At 36.8% G+C, this 23,055-nt stretch overlaps 3 protein-coding genes across 4 annotated transcripts; all 3 read left to right on the top strand.

Annotated features, from left to right (window-relative positions):
• On the top strand, positions 1-16,891 carry LOC116850000. The gene is made up of 3 exons (XM_032827762.1): positions 1-152; positions 1,162-1,388; positions 16,424-16,891. The coding sequence occupies exons 1-3, from the start codon at positions 1-3 to the stop codon at positions 16,480-16,482; spliced, it is 438 nt and encodes a 145-aa protein (XP_032683653.1). The 3' UTR covers positions 16,483-16,891.
• On the top strand, positions 8,974-11,208 carry LOC116849992 (ATP-binding cassette sub-family G member 4-like). The gene has a single exon (XM_032827752.1). The coding sequence runs from the start codon at positions 9,341-9,343 to the stop codon at positions 11,141-11,143; it is 1,803 nt and encodes a 600-aa protein (XP_032683643.1). The 5' UTR covers positions 8,974-9,340; the 3' UTR covers positions 11,144-11,208.
• Positions 16,892-17,525: 634 nt separating the features above from the next.
• On the top strand, positions 17,526-21,860 carry LOC116849990. Of its 2 annotated transcripts, XM_032827749.1 has the most exons (4): positions 17,526-17,557; positions 17,690-17,888; positions 17,966-18,200; positions 19,833-21,860. In XM_032827749.1, exons 2-4 carry the CDS (start codon positions 17,839-17,841, stop codon positions 19,965-19,967), a joined length of 420 nt encoding a protein of 139 aa, XP_032683640.1. In that variant the 5' UTR covers positions 17,526-17,557; positions 17,690-17,838; the 3' UTR covers positions 19,968-21,860. The 2 variants fall into 2 exon arrangements, with proteins under 2 accessions (XP_032683640.1, XP_032683638.1); XM_032827747.1 differs by having other exon boundaries at positions 17,539-17,888.
• Positions 21,861-23,055: the final 1,195 nt, after the last annotated feature.

Below are 23,055 nucleotides of genomic sequence, written 5' to 3'. Positions count from 1 at the left end.
ATGGGAAAACTCACACAAATCGAACGAGAATTATGGGAGCGGTCGACTCGACTAAATTCGCGAGACGAGTACGACGCGTGGATGCAAAAGTGTGACGAGTGCATCGAATCGTTGGAAGAACATAGTCGGGTTAAACGACTGATTACCGATCAGTACTAGACAGTCGTTGGTTGCTCGAATCGCGCAACTCGAGAGTTTAAAAAATACGTTGCGCACACGTTTCGTTCACGCGGGTGTCGGATACAGCGCGATAGACGCAGGACTCGTTTGGCGCGAGGTCGATACCGCGTTCGATAGTCTCATTAACCGGAGTTGTCATCAACGCGAACTATATCGAACCTCGTCAATTTCTCGAGGATGCAAAGACTATGGTGCTCGAGCGGGATGCAATGGAGGGACACGTAAATGTGAAAGTGAGCACTGTGTTTAACGGTGAGATCGTCGCGGATGAAAAACGTGTGATAAAGACGATCAATATGAAAAACTGTGAACTCTTGTCTGCATCCGATTTGCAAGAGTGTTAAGAGCGACACATTGTCGAGTTCATTTTGACTTTGGAGGAATTCCTGGAACGCGATAGCGGGGGGGCGCTTTCGCGAATACGATCAACGTGAACAAATACGTTGCACGTGGGTGTCACTTTGAGTTACCGCGTGAAATACTGCTAAAGCGAGCTGTGATTAATGTTAAACCTAACGATAATGCGTGTTTCGCGTGGGCGATGGTCACCGCTCTACACCCAGTCGAAAGATACACAGATCGTACATCATCGTATCCTCACTACACAAGCGTACTCAATCTTCAAGACATTGAGTTTCTCATGAAGATTAATCAAATAACAAAATTTGAACGATTAAACGATATATCCATTAATTTGTACCGTATCATAGGAGAAAAGAACGTCTACCATTGTTCCAATATATCTCACCGATGGAAAGAGGGAAAAGCACGTCAACTTGCTACATATTTCGGGCCCCCGAGACTACAACGCGGGATATTTCGCTTGAATCAAGAACTGCGGCTCGTGAGCTCGCAGTTGAGCAAGTATAAAGTCAGAAAATACATTTGCGATCGATAAGTACATTTCATAAATTCAATATATCAGAAGTATACTATAAGACGATAGTAAATAAAAATTGCAACTGCTACAAATGTTTGTAGGTGTCGGCACTATTTCGATTCCAACGAGAAGCTGGAGAGTCACACCACAAACTGCCAAAAATTGAACAACTGCGCCATCACTCTGCCGACTGAGGACAACAAGCTTGCGCAATTACAGCAGGAAGGAGCGAATCCCATTTGTAGTGTACGCTTATCTGGAGTGTACGCTGGAGAAGACCGCAAAGAACGGGAAGGATCACAAATCGCACACGTATCAGCATTACAAGGTATTTAGCATAGCGTATTACTTGTGTTGCTCGTACGACGATTCGTTATCATATTTTCGGAGCCGTCGCGATGCTGATTGTATTTTATGGTTCGTCGAGTAACTCGAAGTGTTAGCGCACCGCGTAAAACTAATTTTATCAACCAATGTCCGCATGGAAAGTTTGTCAAAAGGACACTGGGCGGCATTCTATAACGCGACGCAGTCACGTGTGCGAGAAACCATTCGCGGCGGAGGATACGCGCGTACGCGATCATTGTCATTTCACCGGACGGTACAGAGGTCCTGCGCACGCAAATTGTAATTTAAATTACAAAAATTATTACCTATATTTATTAAATATTTTATCTTATATTTTTTTTATTACTGACAAGCTAAAGTTTTATATAAACATCAGTCTTCTTCGCAATTCCATTAATTATTTATTTTAAAAAATGTTACATTCATTGTAGTTTCTTATTAGTTCCGTCATTGGGACATTTACCTTAATAGTTGACAAAGCAAGGTAGTGGAAGTTCAAATGATGGAAATGCTGCGCGTATATTTTTCCAAAGTTACGAAATTGTTTCCAAAATTACAGGATTTGATGAAGATCTGAAGATGACAAAAAAATTTATGTTCTTCTACAGATCCTAGCATTAGGAAAATATATAGACGTAGTTCGGTTTCGAGAATATGCAAATACTACAGCGAGACTTCTTGTTATAAAATATTCATGGTATTATATGCCTGTAGTATTGCATATAATGCTTATTCATAGAGCAGATATAATAAGTAATTTTGTGCTGCCTATTAGATGGATGTCTGAGGAGCTTCAGGAATCCAGGAATAAAGATATAAAAAGATGTCGCACGGAGCATACGCGAAAAACGTCACGAGTTGATACAAATAACGATTTATATAATTATCTACTTATATCTTCAGATCAGATACCTTGAAAGTTTAAGAACAAATGTAGTCGACTAGGCCTATTGTTGTTGTGATTAGCGCCGAGTAAAAACCGAGCCGCTTCAGGGCATGCCGGAGCGAGCGATGAACTTGATAAACGTCAATAACGTAGAGCGATCGTCAAAAAGTAGAAAATGTTATCTTTATTTACCGATGATATCGAATTTATATACACATATATATTTATAGAATTAGATGATCGTCAAATAGGCGCTAACATAATACCGCTATCATCCTTCCGCAGATGTTATGCAAGTGTATGCTACGTTGTCATTTCAATTTTCTTACACATAGACGTTACATAAGTGTGTATGCCACGTTGCCGATATTCGCATTCTCTCCAAAACAGGCTTTTGCTGCTTTTCTGATGAATTCTTCAAACCGCTTGTGTACTGGGTGCATCAAAGAAAAAGTTTTTAGAAAAGAGTGTTGTAGGTGCAAGCGTAGTTTGCGAATAATATTTTGAAGAATACGTTACCTATTATTTGAGATTTCAATATAATTAGCAACGGTAATTTGAGATATTCTTTTTATTTCGCACTGACCAGTGTTACACTTTATTTTTGCACGTAATTTTATATAAATTGGAGCAGTTAGTAAACTATAATTATTGAAAAATGAAATCAGTGTCACGATAGCGGTAGTTCCACATCGTTTTCATCCTTGAAAGAGGAATGCCCTATTTCATTTATGCATGTATCTTTACTATACAAAAGCATTTTTAATTTGGTCAAATCAATACAAGTTAAAATTTTTGGGAAATGTTGACGTGATACCGAATACTTTTGTGAAACTATTGTTTCGTGCTAATTGGACCAAAGTAAAAACCATTTTGCATTGTGAAATTACGTACAAAAATGAAGCAACATATCCAAAAATATAAGACGAAAACGATAATGCACTATTGCTATCACGAAATCGAATTTTTTTGCAAAGTTTACTTCTTTCTATTTGCGTCAAATTAAAAACCCTTTTGCATGGTGAAAGTATGTGCGAAAATGAAGTGGAGTATCCCACAATATGAGAGGAAAATGATAATGAACAATTACTATCACGAAATCGAATCTTTCTGCAAAATTTACTTCTTTCTACCTGTGTCGAATTAAAAACACTTTTGCATGGTGAAAGTATGTGCGAAGATGAAGCGAAGCATCCATCAATTTGAAACGAGAACGATAATGAACCACTAACTATTACTACTTCGCGCAGCCGTGAGTCTCCGCACCGCACCGCATCCCGATTCTATCGCGATAGAGTATATCTACGCAGCGTCGCGCGAACGAAGGAAGATTCCGCCGAGGTAGTTAAGCCGATACCGGTCCGATTACCGAAGCCTACGAATATTCTCGTATCCTCACCAGAAGACGAGACTTCTCGCTTCCTGACGCCAATGAGACTCCATGTTGTCGCCTACTCGTATTGTTTCCGTCAGCGAGACTGCTCGTTGTCAAACTATTTCCGCGAGCCTACTCGTTATCGAAGACTTCTCGCTTTAAGCCATCAACGAGCCTACTCGTTGTCAGATCATACATATTCCGCGAGGCTTTTCGCTCCTTTCACTGACAATTCCTGCCCCGCGCAGCCCGGCGACTTCTCGCTCCCGGACAAATACTGTCGTCAACTCTGATTATAACGAGACTTCTCGTCGTCGCCGACTCACGGGTTACAATATTGTTGCGTCCGGAGCCGCTGGTAAAACATTGTTCATCGCCACCCGGTATAACTCGTCTAGTGAAAGTACCGCCTCGACGATCAAGGAGTTCATCCTACACTGAGAGAAAAAAATAGTTGGAATAACTATAATCTCACTATATTTTATAGTTTGTTTTGGTCTTAAACATATATTTATAGTTCATCTAAACATGAAGATATAATAGAATGAACACAGATTTATAGTCACCATCTTATTACTCTATATATATAGTAAAGCACCTTTTGGGAATATAGTTACATGTACCTATATTTGCCAAATATTCCAATTGTATTGACTATATAAAATAGTTAATTTCTCTTACCATTCAATATTTGCCACCTTATCATATTTTTTATTTCAAATAATTATAATTCTTGGTAAAAATTTTACACGGGTCAGTTATACTATACTTATATTGTAAATATTACAAATATTATGGTAACATTTACTATAAAAATTATATTCCTAACTATAATATTTTTACTATGCCATTATAGTTCCAAATATTATACATTTTTCTCTCAGTGTAGGGACAGGAGTGCGGACTGCCGCGTCTCCGCCAGGACTTCTTGACTCCCATCACGGTGACCTCGACATATCGCGAACCGCCAAACCGCCGCTAACAAAACATCGGTGCGTTTCGCTCGACTAAAATCGTCCGCGTAAAACAGCACACCGTTCGGGACTTCGTCTCGCACTCACTTCTTATATATTTTATTATTCTTATTATTATTATTATTATCTTAATAAACTCAGTTAATATATATGCATGGGCCAGATCCTATCTATTTCTCCTACGCGAACTCGGCCACCGGCGAACACATCCAGTAGGCTTACCTGAGCGACGGGCTACCGTTGCAATGTATATAATCAATTAACAAATAAATATATATACTTACATATATCTGTATTACAATTAACATTCTTTAAGTTTAGTGTTGGTAAAAGCAGATTGCATCTACTTTCAATCTTACCACTTTAGTTGTGCTTTTTGAAAAGTCATTACTAGTAAAATGCAATTGGCAAATTCTGCTTGATAATGTTGGTGCCCGATTTGCTCAATTTGTAGCTGCTATCCATTTTTCTAATAATTTGAGTATATTCATGGGAAACCTATATTGTTTCATAATGTTTAACTTAATACTTTGTACGTTTATATTTTTTACTTATGATAGTTTCATAATTGTAAGCATTATTTTCGAAGTGCTATCAGGTACAGTATGTTTACTTCATACTACTTACTTAAAGAAGGATATTTTATTTTCTCCTTTCACAATACTACTAGTGCAATTTATAACAGCACACATTTTACTTTCGGCATATTTTATATGTGTAAACTAATCAAATGTTTTACAACTTCAGATTTTCAATACATGCATGTACAGCATTAACATCGTTGTTAGACGGTTAACTCCTGTGTTAAACTAACCTGGCTACGACAGTCCCATCCATTTTGCGCATGCGTAGAATGGGATTCGTACATATTGTTTGTAGCCATTTTATATAAATAAAATATAGAAAGTTAGTAGTCTAATAAGGTATAGAAGTCTGTAGGTGGAAGTCGTGGTGATCTTCCATTCTCTATCGCAGACGTAAGAGCGAGAGAGATAGCATTATGAGACGTGGCGGTCAGAAATGCTATCCTAAAATAGCTATGATGCACACTAAAAAACGCTTACGAAGCACATTCTCAAAGGCCTAAGCGGAATCTTCCGATCCGCCGCACAGTGGCGAATTTTTATGAAATCCTGGCCAAAACCTCTCAGAAAACTGTGAATTTTGAATTAACGTCAAAAGTGAATTTGTATATCAATTTTTTTATTTCCATAGGTAGCACTTCAGTATACCCGCTAATTTTCTTCACATATTCCAGAAAGTATTCAGTCCGTGCGTTAAAATTAGTCGAAGGAAAAGAGAACATTACTCTTTCATCATTTCCCTTCTTTTTAAAATTATATGATTAGATTGCGAATCTGAAATAAATTTGAATAAATAATTTTGACACCCGATTTTTATACAATGCTCTTATTTCACGCAGTAATGTTATATATTGTTAAACTTGTCTCGATAAGTACTTTTCAAAAACATATATATCAGCTTTAAAAAGTAGACATAACTTCGTGAATGTCCTTTATAAGTTACAAGCTACGCGGACTTCTGTCCTCTTTAAATGTCGTTTACGTAGCTATTCGCAAATATTCGCAGAATATGTTTTTATGTTCTAATATTAGATATATAGGGCTATAATATCATATAAGCTTAACTGAATTTCGTTGAATTGACTACTTTTTCCATAAGTTAATAAAAAATGTCGCTAACCTATGTAGTAGCTTTTATAAACTGATTCTAAAAATGTTAATTTACAGTTTTTCATAATTTATTAGTATTTAGTATATTCTACAAACCTCCAGAAGCTGAATTTATCTTGAGTTATATATTTAATACCTCAATATGAATACAGAAACTTATTTCGAATTTGACGATTTTAGACAATTATGACACAACGCTCATGTTGGAGGTAGTGTCAACACAATGTGGTGCTTTAAAGGGATTAAAATCATTAACTTGTTTTCTCTGTTTATTCAACTCAAAGCTAGCAAGCATTTTAATTCTCAAAATCTACTTTCATTTTTTAGGTTTTGGCTAGGATTTAATTAAAATTCGCCACTGTGCGTCAACTTGACGGCTATCATGGGACCATCTGGTACTGGCAAATCGATGTTGTAAACATCTTAAGCAGCTTTCAAAAAGGCTTGTACACGGGAACGGTGAAGTACCTCAACAGAGGCAACATACAAAATCGCGACTTGCAAGAAACAGCTGCGCTATATTCAGCAGACGGATAATCTGCATGGCCACTTCACCATCCAGGAAATTATGATGATAGCGACTCAGTAAGCAAGAAACATTAAATCAACTTTCTAAAACATTGATATTATGTATATTTTTGTAATATTTCTTTATAATATTCTATAAACGTTTTTAAAACGTTTAATAATATTACATTTCAAACATTAAAGAAATTTGTACAAACATTAAAGAATATTGTACAAACATTTCAAAACATATTTTTTGAATGTTGATAAATAAGCAAAAAACACTAAATTAATATGTTTAAAATGTTGATCCCAGGTAGCACATGTTCATATACATATTTTATACGTATGTAATGTTTCATAATGGGAAAGCACTAATAAAAAACGTTTAGACAGAAACGTCTATGAAATCATAATTTAAGAAATGTGTTTAACATTTCTACAGTCAAAAGAGTTTTATTTTTTCGATAATCTTTATCAAAATATTTGTAACCAAGGTAAACATATTTTACATAAATATTTTATGCATATATCTCTAACTTCTTTTTTATTATATAAAATATTATAAGTATAAACAGTTTATTTTTGTGGTTTAAATAATATTATAAGAAAATTATAATTAGTGCTTTGGCTCCATATGAGGATAATAAAAAACGCTTAGTATCAATTGAGGAAATAGCGCAGCAGCCAAGATAGTAGACTAGGAACCTGAGATGTCTGAGGTCTCTCGAGTTCGCGTCCGAACAGTACTGAGTAAATTTTCAGATACAAAAATAGTGAGAAATCAAATAAAAGAAGCTACATTTCAGTTAAAATTGATATAAATTCATTAGTTACAATCGTTTCCGCAAGATATGTTTTTTTTTACATGTGTTTGTACTACCTGGGATGTGAATTGACGTTACGGAAACATTTATTTAACATTATTCGAAGAACGTTATCACAGAATGTTCTAAAAACATTAGCATAACATTAATTACAACGATATGACATATGTGAATTCAACATTAACCTTCGGTGTCAAAGTTTGTTCATTATGATGCTGGTACAACGTTAGATACGACATATGTGCAAACGTTACATGTTACTGAATATCATTATAATAACGTTATAGTAATGATACTTTGTTTACTACTTGAAGATCAACAAGAGTATCTCGCATAAGTCAAGGCAAATTCAGATTGACGATATCTTGAATGATTGACATTATTCAGATTCACAAAAAAAACTTGGCGCAACCGGATTGCAATAACCGGATTTCAATGATACCTACAAGTATTCTATACTCTTACTGCGAAATAAAATATATTTTAGAATTCTTTGCATCTTAATGTCATCCGAGAGTGCCAAGTTTTTTTTGTGAATCTGAATAATTTTATTTTTCTCTTTTCGTGTACTTGGTTATTTCAAATACAAGTTTGGAATTTGGAGTACGATACAGATTTAGGAAGTAACACTGTTATAATGAGTAATAGGGGCAAGTTATATTTACTAATGGATCACGAATAATAGTAGCAAACTCGTTTAAATATATACCTAAAGAATAATGTAATATATATAAAAAAAATAGATACTTAACAATGTCTAATAACAAATAAAATGATTAGAAAAATGATATATTATGATTAATCATAGTCACTTGGCGCGAATTTCCTGATATAATTAATTTTGTAGTTAAAGAATATAGTTTGGTATAGGAATAATTTTTTAATATAATTGTTTGTACAAATTGATATTACTTCACTTGACATGCGACAGTAAGAACAATAGCGTGTGCATGTGTGTCTGTGTACACGACTCAGCTCAGTAACGATCAACTTCCAGAGATATGTGTATGAAGCGGATAATATTATCTAGTTTTTATTAGTTTTTCTCTCAATAACTATAATGGGATGATATCATGTGTTGCTGAACACATACGTATTTGATCTTAAGAAGTTATAATTAAACGTCAAACACATAACGCTTCGATAATTCAACTACGATTGCACAATTATATCTCTCGCTGGGTTGTGCTTCGCTGCAATTCCAGACATATTCTCGTCACATCGTCGTCCATGACAAGCCGCCGATACAATAGAAAAACGAAAGCACGGTCCACCGTTCGCATACTGCCCAGTTCGCTTTCGACCATCGTTTCCGTTGCTTGTCGTCGAAGCGCCTATTCCGAATACGAACATCCAATGACGTCCAAACAGTGTGTCTTTTCTACGGAATAAAATTTCTTCAAACAACTTGCAATCACGATCGAGACGCCAGTTCGAATAAAAGGAATAGCCGCACGAAGAGACAGTCTAATTGGCGAACGATCAAGATTCGTAATAACCTTGTCTCATTTTACGAAAGCTATTCTTGCCAACATTTTATGAGTGTTAATGTTCAAAAGCTGCCGATAAATGCGAGTCAGCAGAAATTTCAAAATATTATAATTGCAGTAGACAGATCGGAAAAATATCCATCACATTTAAAATAATTTGAATCATATAGTCTGGCATAATGAAGCAGAAACTCCATCTCACAAATATAACGTGCGATCAGGCGATCGACGTCAAGTTCTTGAATTTGTCGTACACGGTTCGGACTAGATATCGCGAACCGAAAAAGCACATCCTCAAAGGCCTAAGCGGAATCTTCCGATCCGCCGAGCTGACGGCTATCATGGGACCGTCCGGTGCCGGCAAGTCGACGTTATTAAACATCTTGAGTGGCTTTCAAGAAGGCTTGTACATGGGAACGGTGACGTACCTCAACAGAGGCAACATACAAAATCGCGACACTTGTAAGAAACAGCTGCGTTATATTCAGCAGATGGATGATCTGCATGGCCACTTCACCACCCAGGAAATCATGATGATAGCGAGCTACCTGAAGATCAAAAGTATCTCGCACAAGTCAAGGCAGATGCAGATTGATGATATCTTGAACACGCTGACGTTATCGGACACCAAGGAGACCCGAACTGACCAGCTGAGCGGTGGTCAGAGAAAGAGACTGAGCATCGCCTTAGAGATGATTGACAATCCACCGCTCATGTTTTTGGACGAGCCGACCACCGGTCTGGACTCTGTTACGTCTATCCAGTGCGTGAACGCGTTTAAGACACTGGCGCAAACTGGCAGGACGATCATCTGTACTATACACCAGCCCAGTGCAGCACTCTATGAGATGTTCGATCAAATTTACTTAGTGGTGGATGGTTACTGTATGTATCGCTCGCCGCCCGGCAATACGGTCAACTACTTCGCCCTGCAAGGCCTCCAATGTCCAATGTATCACAATCCCGCGGACTACATGCTAGAAGTGGTGTCTAAAGAGTACGGTGATTACGACGAACAGTTGATCGCGGCGGCCAAGTGGCCCATTGAGTCGAACAACGAGATAAATTCTATCACATCGTCGCGCGACATGGTCCAGAAGATATCCGACAACGATCAGATGGTTGCATTGAGTCCGCCCACGGAACTGATACGATTCTGGGTGTTACTGAAGCGCTACATGCTTTTGACATATCGTAAACGCGATACGGAGTATATATATCTATTCTGTCACATATTCGTATCCCTATTAGCGGGTATGATTAATGTGCGCGCTGGCAACGATGGCAGAAAGGTATTCAGCAACATCTCCTGTCTGTTCCAGACCGTTGGGTACGCGTACTATATTGGCTTTTTACCGGCGGTACTAAAGTTCCCTTTGGAGATCAATATTTTGCGAAATGAGCACTTTAATAATTGGTATCAGATGAGAACTTGTTATATGGCCATGTTAGTGAGCACAATACCGTTGCAGTCGGTCTACATCTTCCTCTGCACTTTTATCGTCTACTTGATGACCAATCAACCGTATGAGTTCTTTCGCTTCTCTATGTATTTCTTCGTACACATCTTAACTCTCTTCGTTTCTGAGGGTTTGGGCTTAGGATTAGGCGCGATTTTCAATCCTGTCAACGGGAGCTTCGTCGGATCCATGATCTTTTGCATCATGTTAATGCTCGCCGGCCTTTTTGACTTTTTTAAAGACATGCTTCCACTCCTGTACTACATCAGCTACTTGAACCCGCTACGGTACGCCTTCAATGGTGTAGTTCAATCCATCTACGGCAATGGTCGTGAGAACTTACAATGTCCGGACATTTACTGCCACTTACGGGTGCCGAGTACGATATTAGAGATGCTCGACTTTGCTAAACCATTGTTTTGGTTCGACATTACTGTTTTGTTCGGCTATTATGTTCTGTTTCGAATTTTGGCTTATTTATTACTAAAGAGACGACTATCGAAACTGTATTTAAAAAATTAGCATGTGAAGTACCCTTATAGAAATATCATACTAAGAAATATTGAAAAATTATTAATGATTAAGTACTACCAATTCAGTAATTTAGTAATATTTTGGCCAGTATTTAATTTTTCTGGTAAATACTGATAATAAAATCACTGTTAAATATTGATAGTAATCAAATACTGAAAATTATTGTGCAAAGGTGAAAAATGAGAAAATCATAATATTATACAAAAATACATTTATAATTTTTAATTTCCTCATGTCTTATAAGCTAGGAACCGAAGATTGTTAACAACACGTTCCAAACTTTCCAGAATCCTCCCTCGATAATTTCGATCTCAAGCAGTAATACCGGCATCCATCCAGTTTAGACTCCGTTAAACTGTTACCTATCGATTAAAGTGTTGCCTATTTACACGACGATCGAGCGGCACGCGGCGATTCCCGATGACATTAACGATGTTCTTACGATTTAAGCTTATATAATGTATTCTTATAATGTTCACAATATATTATAACATATCTAGCAAACACCAAATAACAGTTATATAACTTTTATTTAGTGTTTGTTGGATAATTTATTAATAGATATTAAAGCAACGTAATATTTGATATGCAATGGATATTGATATAATGTAGTGAAGCAGTAATAATTACTTTTAGATTTTGTACAGAATGTTTTAATGATTAATCCAAACAAAAAATAAAAAAATCCAAGAAAATCCAAATCAAACAAATCAAATTACTATATTTTGAAAGAAACATTTAAAGAATAGTTTTTAAAACAATAATATTGTTTCATCAAACGACATGGTTTCCTTGGACGAAAAAAAGTTTTTTATTTTCATCATTTTAAAAAATGATATATCGTTTAAGAATATAATATTTTAATGAAACAAACAAAAATTGAACATTAAATACGTTAAGTATATTAAAAACATTAAGTACGAATATTAAATTTAAAGAAACGTTTTTCTCCGAAAAAACAATATAAGAAGTGTAAGACATATGTAATTACACGAATTCTAGCCAAAAAAAGAATTAATGACTGCCACTAACAAGTACTATTCTAAGTAATTTTCTATTCCAGTAATAGCTAAATACTAGCTGACAGGAGTCCGGCCGACGGTAAGCCGCCAAGCGTCGGCCAAGCGTTGGCTTCGTTGTTACTACTGGCGATCCTACATGAGTAATAGCCATATTTTAATTCCTTTTTTTTTCTTTAAAGAGTATCAGGTTTTGCGGAAGTATTTGCAGATTTGTAAACATTAAATAGCGGTAAGTTATGAACAGTACCATGATAATGTGATTAACAATAGGAAGTTTCGCGCAGCTAGAAGTACCTTTGTAATCAGATCGTCGAGTCAACTTCGTCTTTCCGTTAAATTCGCACGCTTGAATATGGAAGAAAGGACATCAATGTGGAAAACAGATTGTGATAAGGCGAACACCACGTGAGCGGTAACGCTTTCACGTTTACGTTTCGAGTGATATGTGCACAATAATAAGACGAATATTTTAAATGCGAAATGTCTGAAGCGATTGCAATTAGACCGCGCAAGAACAATCGCGAATTGCGTTCCGTCATTCTGCAATCCTCGTTTTCAGATGTATTATATTGTACACTTTGTTTTTATTTTTTATCGCTAGGAATCGTCCAAGCTTAAAGCACACAGTGGATACTGATTCTTCAATTGTAATCGTCGTTGTTGTAAGCTAATCATTATTTGCGAAAGACGTTCTTTAGGGCCGTGTTAGAGAACCTTTAGTAAAGAGAATCGCCAACATCACGTAACCAGCAGATTAACTGCCAAAAACATGTACGGATTTGGACATTGCGACACCAATAAAGAAAAAATAATTATTATATATATATATATATATATATATGATTTTGCATTGGCGTCGCAATGTCTGCGTCCGTACATGTTTATGCCAGCCAATCGCAGAGTAGCTGCTTGACGATTCTCTTTACTAGTTTAAAACTTAAACAGTAAGACGTAAGCAGTAAGCAAATTGACCAACCAGTCATTGATTCTTCTTACGGTCCAAGAATCAAGGACTGTAATTGGTCAATTTGCTTACTACTTACGTTTTACTACTTAAGTTTTTCTGTGTGCCACGACCTTTAGGCCCGTTCTACAATACGCTGTAAGCCGGAACCGGATGTCGCTAATCGCTTGTCGAATGTTGTATATCGGATTTGAATACGGTTTACTATTCCACAATTAAGTCGGAAGTCGGAATAAATATAAGCAATGGATACTAAAGCATTGAGTGTTTATTTAAATTTATTATCAATTTGGACGCAAATTATAAGATTATTATTATTAAAGAAACGTAAAAAAAAAATAACAAGAAGATGGTGGATTAAATCTCATATTGGGGTAAATATGAGGCAAAATTTTGGTGCCCATCAAAAATGATTTATATATTTTAAAATTCACATTGCGTTTATTATTCAGATAGCACGATGAATTCTTTAAGTGTTCCTAAAGTGTCCTCCTTTCTTGAATTGTATTTCTTTAAGAATTCATGGAAGAATACTATAAGAAAGATTTAGTTACATGCACCAAGACTGGAGTTCCTCAGACCTTCTTAGAGTATTCATATAGTATTATACTATATGAACAAGAATATATACTTTATGAATTCAAGAAGAATAATTCTATACAGAGAAAGAGAAATATAAACCGAGTAAACACTAACTAACAGTAGCATAATATCAATGTTATAATTTTCTATTCAACAATATAAATGCAACATAATGAGTGTTAGTTATATTTTTAAGTAGGAAATTATAACATTGATGTTACGTTACTGACAATGTTTGCTGGAAGGATAGTCGATAAACATCAACTTAGTTGTAACATTAATATTATAATTCTCGCTCAACAATATAACTGTTACGTACAACATATGTACCACATAGTAGGGTATAAAACAAGGGTTCTAACCATCGATATATAGAATGGACTGCTAAATGATGAGATGGCGAGGGTAGCAACAGATGTAGAGTGAGAGGCAGACAATAGTAGGACACCTTCTGTCTCTGTTTATTGAAGTCTGATTGGCTGCAGGAATTTTAGCAATACTGTATCCTGCGAAAGTCAGACCCCAAGCTAGACGCGAGAGTATTATTTCACGCTACATCTCTATTACGTATTACGTTGCTCGAAAATATCATGTAATACAAAAGTTAAAATGGTACATTTCTGTCAGTTAACCAATTCATAAATACTGTTGCATATATAATATCGAATTGTATTTCTTTTTCTACCTACCTATTTACATATGTATTCATACTTACTCTCATTTCAGTACTAATGAAATGTTATTATGTATAAAAGAGTAATATTTTTTTAATATTAAAAATGTTACACTAAACTAAAATCACAAGTAACTCTTTGAAACATTTATTATAAATTATAAGTATGATTAAGGTTCTGTTACGATGCGCTACGCTCCTACATGGAAAAGAGACGGAAGATGTCTTACTATTGTCTGCCTTTTACTCTACGGCCAGTATTCATAGTTAGATCTTATATTTAAGATCATCTTAAGTACTGTCTTAAGATGTCATGAACCAATCATAGAGCCGTATTCGCATCTGAAGACATTACTTAAAATGGTCTTGAAATAAGATTCGACTATGAATACCGGCCTACATCTGTTCCTACCCCCACTATCTCATTTAGCAGTCCATTCTATACGTCGATTGTTCTAACCCTCGATCCTCCTAGGGAGGTGCGGAGGAGAGGAGTACCACGAGCGGCGGAGAAAGTCGTCACGCGGGTTGGGAAGTATCTAGTGCGCAGGGGAAGGATGTCACGTGGGGAAGGATGGCTTATCAACGGTCGATAATTTTTACCGGTATATTTTTAACCGATATTTTTACCGGCATCTTTATTTATTAAAATAATTTTTACGACGTTATTTTCTTTACCGACATAATTGATCATTTATTTTTACCGGCATATTTTTTAATATAATTTTTACCGACATAATTGATCATTTTTATCGACCCTACGATCTTCCCCTCTCCGCGTTTCGGTGGCGGTAGATTTTCGACGGCCTTTTCCTCTCTCCAGCTCGTGTCACTCGTCCGCGCCGCCTTCTAGAATATTCTCGAATATTCCAGAAAGGTCGAGACATTTTGAGGAGGACAAATCTTTTCAGGTAGTAGAGTTTACCTTCCGAAACTATGCAACCCTGATAAAAATTTATCTTTAAACATACACTATCATATGTTTTCAAGCTATCGTACACCTATGATATATGAGCGATGTATGTACGAGATACGAAATTATCGCATATCTACCTTAGTAAATACTTTTTTTCAAAGATTTGTTAGGAAAAAAGAAGTAAAAGAGAGAACAGACATTAATATATTTTAAAAAATATTATTTTACTTATAGCCTCATACATAATATCTTTCAAGACGCACACTAACAACTCGCAATCAACGAGCGACTCACAGTCATAGTTGTTGCTTTCACGTATCGCTTATGTATGTTTTGTCAGCTCACGTATGTTTTGTCAGCTTGCAGAAGTCGTTGGATATCAAGATGTTTTCCCATCAGCTTTCTCCAAGTTTCTGTAGGTAATGTTAATTGATTGCCGCAATTATCACCGAGGATTATTTCCACGGTGGGCACAGGTCCTACGCTGATTCTAATCTCCAAATAAATGTACGACGTTGCAGTCAAAGCATACCTGCCCAGCATACATATCCAGGATACGAGCAGTATGATGCGGTTGCAAAGTGTTATAAAAAATATAACAAAAATTAAATGTATGAAGAAATAACTTAAACTGGAAAAAGTGCATAAAAATTTGCATTAATACTTACTTTTCACGTCTTTTCTTGCATGGTGAGATGTCGCCATCATCATGTTGAACGAGTGACTAATAATTTGCACGCGTGTGTGCAGTATTCACTTCAGCACCGTACATTTTGATTTTTTGCCGTATCCGGGAACTACCACCAAACCTCGTCTGTACAGAGCGACTAACGAAACCACTGTACGAGTTTCTATTAATATAAACAAGTTCCCACCAACGTTTTTTATCCCCTCTCTCTTATTCGTCTTCAGAATTATTAACCGATGTATTGATACATTTTTCGAAACTAGATAATAAATCTATGACATAGCGTCGTAGTCATATTCTTTTTTACAAATATTAGAATAATATCCATCAGAGGTCGATTCGTATGATTTCATACACTATCCATATATTTATAAGGAAAAAGAGCTAGGCTTAAATGAATATTGTACTTTTTTTAATTATTAGAGTCAAAAGACACTGCATCAAAGATGGCGGATCGATACAGCGGAAACTGTAATCGCTAAAGGAATGTGACAAGGACCGTGTTAGGATAAACAAGAGAACGAAACGGTGGTCCGATGCAATGGCAGCACTCGAGGTGCGAGATGAATTCGATCCTCAGTGAAACCGGGAGGCTCGTTCGTAAAACACCAGCAGTAGATCTTTTTTCCTTTCTACGAGCCCAGGCTTTCCACACAACAAGTATGAAATTGTTTTATCATGGTATCAACGGTGTACGCATGAGAAGTCCGTATGGGGTAATTAATTGACTGTTTGAATCAATCAGCTATAAAACCGAAGGATGAATTGAGAAATTCTCAGTGTGTTGTGAAAAAATGGGAGAACTCACACAAATCGAACGAGAACTATGGGAGCAGTCGATTCGACTAAATTCGCGAGACGGGTACGACGCGTGGATGCAAAAGTATGACGAGTGCATCGAATCGTTGGATGAACATAGTCGGGTTAAACGATTGATTACCAATCAGTGCTAGACAATCGTTGCTTGCTCGAATCGCGCAACTCGAGGGTTTAAAAAATACGTTGCGCACACGTTTCGTTCACGCGTGTGCCTGACACAGCGCGATAGACGCAGGACTCGTTTGGCGCGAGGTCGATACCGCGTTCGATAGTCTCATTAACCAGAGTTGTCATCAACGCGAACCACATCGAACCTCGTCAATTTCTCGAGGATGCAAAAACTATGGTGCTCGAGCGTGTACGGGACGCAATGGAGAGACACGTAAATGTTAAAGTGAACACTGTATTTAACGGTGAGTTCGTCGCAGGTGAAAAACGTGCGGTAAAGACCATCAATACGAAAAACTGTGAACTCTTGCTTGCGTTCGATTTGCAAGAGTAGTACGAGCGACGCATTGTCGAGTTCATTTTGATCTCGATCGTTGGAGGAATTCCAGGAACGCGATAGCGGGTGGGCGCTATCGCGAATACGATCAACATGAACAAATACTTTGCACTCGTGTGTCACTTTGAGTTACCGCGTGAAATGCAGCTGAAGCGAGCTGTGATTAATGTTAAATCTAACGACATTGCATGTTTCGCGTGGGCGATAGTCACCGCTCTACACCCAGGCGAAAGGTACACAGATCGCACATCATTGTATACTCACTACGCGAGCGTACTCAATCTTCAAGACATTGAGTTTCCCATGAAGATTAATCAAATAACAAGATTTGAACGATTAAACAATATATCCATCAATGTGTACAGTATCATGGGAAAAAAGAACGTCTACTATTGTTCCAATACGTCTCACCGATGGAAAGAGGGCAAAGCACGTCAACTTGCTACACATTTCGGACCCCTCGAGACCACAACGCGGAACATTTCGCATTTGGATCAAGAACTTATCCCGGCTCATGAGCTCGCAGTTGAGCAAGTATAAAGTCAGAAAATACATTTGCGATCGGTAAGTACATTTTATGAATTCATTGTATCAGAAGTATGCAATAAGATGATAGTAAATGAAAATTGTAATGTTTGTAGGTGTCGGCACTATTTCCATTCCAACGAAAAGCTGGAGAGTCACATCACAGACTGCCAAAAATTGAACGACTGCGCCATCATTCTGCCGACTGAGGACAACAAGTGGCTAAGCTTCCGCAATTACAGCAGGAAGGAGCGAATCCCATTTATAGTGTACTCTGATCTGAAGTGTACACTGGAGAAGACCGCAAAGAACGGAGAGGATCACAAATCGCACACGTATCAGCATCACAAGGTATTTAGCATAGCGTATTACTTGCGTTGCTCGTATGACGATTCGTTGTCATATTTTCGAATCCGTCGCGATACTGATTGCATTTCATGGGTCAAACAACTCGAAAAGTTAGCGCACGCGTAAAAGTAATTTTATCCACCAACGTCCCCATGGAAACTTGTCGAAAAAACAGTAGGCGGCATTTCGTAACGCGACGCACTGTCACATGTGGGAGAAACCATTCGCGGTGGAGGATACGCGCGTACGCAATCATTGCCATTTCACTGGACGGTACAGAGGTTCCACGCACTCAACTTGTAACTTGAATTATGTCTTGTTATTGGCTAATATTTTTGAAAATTTCCGCAACAGTTGTATCGCAAGTTACGGATTCGATCCCGCGTATTATTATACTTTGCCAAGATTCACATGGGACGCAATGTTAAAGCATACGGATGTAAATTTCGAATTGCTCACCGATATGGTCATGTTTATCGAACGCGGTATACGCAATAGTCAGTGCTCAAGTAGATAAGCGCGCGCCAATAACAAGTACATGCAATCTTACGATCCATGGAAGCCATCGTCATACTTGATGTACTTTGATATGAATAATCTATATGGTTGGGCAATGTATCAATCGTTGCCCTACGCCGATTTTCGATGGGTTAAGGATATATCAAACTTGACGTATTCTCAATTGCGCCAGATTCACCCACAGGATATTTTCTCGAGATCGACTTGGAGTATCCATAAGGTTTATATAGCGCGCACGCTGACTTGCCGTTTTGTCCGACGCGCGATAAACCGTCCGGCAAACGAGAGGAAAAACTTCTCGCTATACGATAAGCAGCGTTATGTTCCAGCAATTCGGTGCGCGCGATTAAAATTATCCTCGCAATCATCTGTGTTGAAAATTTGATCTTATTTTTCGTTTTATTATTCCATTCAATACATATTTTGATACTTTGAAACCTATACGTGAACCACTTTTGTTAAGGGGGGAGGGTCATGTAAACGGGTGTTACTTCAAGAATTTTTTTGAAAAAATAGAAAAGTTTATGAAATCGATATAAAGCACATTGTAATATATAGGACTTAAGGTATATTATATATTTTTTTTTCATGTAAAAATATTTCAAAATAGCGGCGCAGCAGCTGCTTGAAGTGGGTTCCTACAATTTGCGCCGTGCAACGCCCAGGTCGCTCTAATTAACTGAAATAAAGAAACCAAAGTTTTTTCGTTAAAATATGTTAATATGCTTTGCATGATAGTCGATTTAAAAAAAAATCAAAAATTAAAAATTCAGGACAATTTTGAAAAAAAATCACTTTTTTTGTTACAAACAAATGGTAAAAAACAATATTTATTATTGAATTTTTAATACAATTTTAGTGTCATGCAAAGGCCAATAAGTCAAAGAATATGTGTGCAAAATTTCATTAAAATCGGTTGAGAATTCTTTGAGCTACATTGCACGGCGCGCAAAATTTTACGTTTTGAGAAAAACGCGTTTAAAGTTTTCGATAGAGAAAAGTAGTGTTTAAGGGGACTTACGATTATATAAACTTATTCTGCGATGCCAGAGTCGTAAAATATGCCTTCCTCTTCTGCAAATGCATCCATTTGAGCTGTTGCTTCCTGTTTTTTAGCTGTCCTGGACTTTTTTGACCTGCTTTGGCTACGGCGCTCCTGGCTTTCCACTTGGTTTTTGTCGTACACGTCAGCGAATGTTTTACACTGAAAACCGATTTGCAGTTCCAAATCTGTCATTACTTGCAGAATGAATGTGTAGTCATCGTTAAACATGCCTCCGGCTAAATAAGCAGCAATCTCAACGATTTTCCAGCCGCAGTTTAGATGCTTGGGAGCTAAGCGCCATACGATCGCATTAAAAGATTCATTTGCATTTCGCGTATAGCTACCTAAGCATCTCTCAAGTAAGTTATCACGGGATAAATTGGCTTAGTATCTGCTTTTTCATATTAAAATGTAATGGAGGAGGATGAGTATAAGCTTATACTGCATTTTCACCTTCGGCGACGCGATACGCACACCACGACTCGACGCCCGGGAGACAGTACTGGTGTTGTGACTCTTGATCGATTGATATTAAATGGAAATAAGTGGCCATGATTGCTTTTTTCACGTCATTCTGTGAGTGCGCATTCCTTCGAATTGCTAGGCCAGAGTATTTTGTTAATTTTTTTATAAGAACATCAGTAAGTTTCCCCTTGCCTCCGAGTTTAGCAGTTTTTTTTAAATTTCGTAGTCGACCGCTCATACGTTTCTCGACATGGCCTACGCATTCGCTCTTCGTTACTTTCAAATCATCAACGTAAGGTTCTGCATCTACAATGGCTTTAAAAGTCTTGGTGTCTCCATCTACAATATAATTACTGTACCTCACTCCATAACGTTCCTGGGATCTTTGAAACATTTCGAGCTTAGAATCGACTTCCATTTTTCTTTCGATTTATTGGGCAATTCTTTTTGTCCTCTGCATATTCCGGGCTATTTGAATCTCTGTGTTTAAAGTAGATGCATGCTTGACAATAACTATTTTTAACGATCAGATCTATTACTTTTCCTGAATGATAAGCTATTAACGTAGTAACATCAAAGAGAAACGAGAATCCGCGCTTTTTCTAAGAACCGTCACCGCTAACAGTTAAATTCTTAATAGGTCTCTCGTTCTCTTCATTTATTTTTATTTCATCTTGCACAGCGTTTTTGCAGCAAACATCAAAAACTTTCTTAGCAGATGCGTATAAGTGCTGCACTATTCTCTCGTAATCTTTTTTGCTCAATCCTTGTCCCAGGTCCATTATACCGCAAAAAATGTTTATGCCTTCTCGAGCTACTCTCAGTAATCTCATAGCAAAAACTATTCTTCGATTAATTTCAAAAATATTATGAATAAATGGTCCTGAATCAATGAGTGTAGTGCCACACTTACACTTCACGGATATTTTAAAACCAAGTCTTCTGTCACCTTAATTACCGAATGATAAATTACCTTTACATTTTCTGTAAATAGCTATGTCAGAAATAGCAGAAAATACAGAAATAAATTCTATGATTCGGTAACAGAAACTCAAATTTACAACGACGTCAGACACCGACGCTTTCATTTTCTTAGCCGACGCAATTGCTCCGGCGTCGGCGTCGCTTGGCATCTCTTCTTCAGTATCTTGTATAAATTCACCTGGGGATCGCCGACGACGAGGACGGCTTGGACGATAGTTCGGTTCACTTTTATCTATTTTTCGACTCATTTTTTGCAAATATAATGCATAACAACAACGTAAAACTACTGCACGGTAAGAAAAATAGGAGTGAAGAGCACGCTGCCTATCAACTGTTGCCTCGGAGACGTTACTTTTTGAAAAACAGCTGTTACACGAGCACAAATTATTGCTTTTCCTCGTCAGTTGTTCCATCTAGTGTCCAAATAGCAAGTCTATCGTGTCAAGGGACCGAAAAATAAAGCGTTCACGCGCGCGGTCGTATACACTGTTAAATCCGTAGTGTCAAATTATACTAAATTTGAGCTATTTTTAACCATCCCTATAAGTCGCCACTGCTCCTACTAAATATGTCGTTAATTTAACTAATGTAATGGAGTTAAATAATTTAACTTAAGAAATGTATTAAATTTGACTAAAATTTAGTTTATTTTTTATTATGTGCATGTTAATGTAACCTTTGTTTTAGTAAAAAATGACTTAATATTGTTTGAAATGGGTTGATTAGATGTGGTTGTTTTTTTAAACACATGTTTTGTATTAAAATAGTAAATTTTGACACACATGATAGTTAAAAATAACTAAATATTATTTAACTCAAGAAATTGGTTCAAATTTGACCCTCCAAAATTTAACAGTATATAAGCGTCACTCTATCTTTCTTCCGCATTTAACGAGCGATAAAGATAGAATGATGCTTACAGCGCGTGAGCGCTCAAAAGAAACGCAGCCTGAATCGTATGACGAGATACGTTCGTCGAACTCGTCATGCAACATAATCCAAAAGATTACAGATAACAATCAGATTATTGACGTGCCCGACGGAGCTGATACGATTCTGGGTGTTGCTGCAGCGCTACGTTATATTAACATATCGTAACCGCAAGATGATGTGTGTTTATCTGCGCTATCACCTATTCATATCGGTGTTAAGCGGTTTGATTTATGAACACACTGACGATAATGCCAGCAAGGCAATCAACAATCTCGCTATTTGTACTTGTGCATGATATACACATCGGCTTAATGTCGACCGTGCTCAAATTCCTCTTAGAAAACAACGTTTTACGGAAGGAGCACTACGACAATTGGTATTAGCTGAGAATCTATTATACGGCTATATTAGTGAGCACAATACCATTACAGATGACTTACAGTTTTGTCTTCTCGTTCATCACCTACTTATCGGCACTTGGCGTGCCTTCTTTTTAAGTATTAATATCTTTTTAAGTATTAATATTAGTATCTTTTTAAGTATAATATTACGAAAATCATTTAGCATACTTTGAGTTGCAAGGAAATTAATTTAGTATACTTTGAGAAATTAATTTAGTATACTTTGAGTTGCAAGTAAATTAAAAATATTCATATCTAATTAATTTTCATTTGATCATCATTAACTACTGAGTATATGTAGCTTTACACAAAAAGCACTTTGCATGTTCGGGTTGAATAAAACACTAATAAATTAATTAAATTATTTGATTGTCATTAACTCCTGGGCGTCCTTAATTGTTATTAACTCCTAGGCGTCCTTAAAATAAGACAGCTGTTTAATCAATAAAAGAAGGCACGGCAAGTGCTTTTTATATAAGTCTATAATTTTTTTATCAAAATTATTCTATTT

This window comes from Odontomachus brunneus, unplaced genomic scaffold (genome assembly GCF_010583005.1).
Source record: "Odontomachus brunneus isolate Ranch 3 - 2012 unplaced genomic scaffold, Obru_v1 Obru_scaffold_130, whole genome shotgun sequence".
Lineage (NCBI taxonomy): Eukaryota > Metazoa > Arthropoda > Insecta > Hymenoptera > Formicidae > Odontomachus > Odontomachus brunneus.
Note: the sequence above shows the minus strand (reverse complement) of the source record. Positions and strands in the feature narration are given on the sequence as shown.

What these genes read in the sequence shown, in the direction of transcription:
- LOC116850000 (XM_032827762.1), top strand. Translation starts at nt 1, where the DNA reads ATGGGAAAACTCACACAAATCGAACGAGAATTATGGGAGCGGTCGACT. An exon ending in AAACGACTGATTACCGATCA is followed by an intron (nt 153 to 1,161) that starts GTACTAGACAGT and finishes AAATGTTTGTAG; the next exon opens with GTGTCGGCACTATTTCGATT. An exon ending in ACACGTATCAGCATTACAAG is followed by an intron (nt 1,389 to 16,423) that starts GTATTTAGCATA and finishes TTTAATTATTAG; the next exon opens with AGTCAAAAGACACTGCATCA.
- LOC116849992 (XM_032827752.1), top strand. Translation starts at nt 9,341, where the DNA reads ATGAAGCAGAAACTCCATCTCACAAATATAACGTGCGATCAGGCGATC.
- LOC116849990 (XM_032827747.1), top strand. Translation starts at nt 17,680, where the DNA reads ATGTGTACAGTATCATGGGAAAAAAGAACGTCTACTATTGTTCCAATA. An exon ending in AGAAAATACATTTGCGATCG is followed by an intron (nt 17,889 to 17,965) that starts GTAAGTACATTT and finishes TAATGTTTGTAG; the next exon opens with GTGTCGGCACTATTTCCATT. An exon ending in ACACGTATCAGCATCACAAG is followed by an intron (nt 18,201 to 19,832) that starts GTATTTAGCATA and finishes CCTGTTTTTTAG; the next exon opens with CTGTCCTGGACTTTTTTGAC.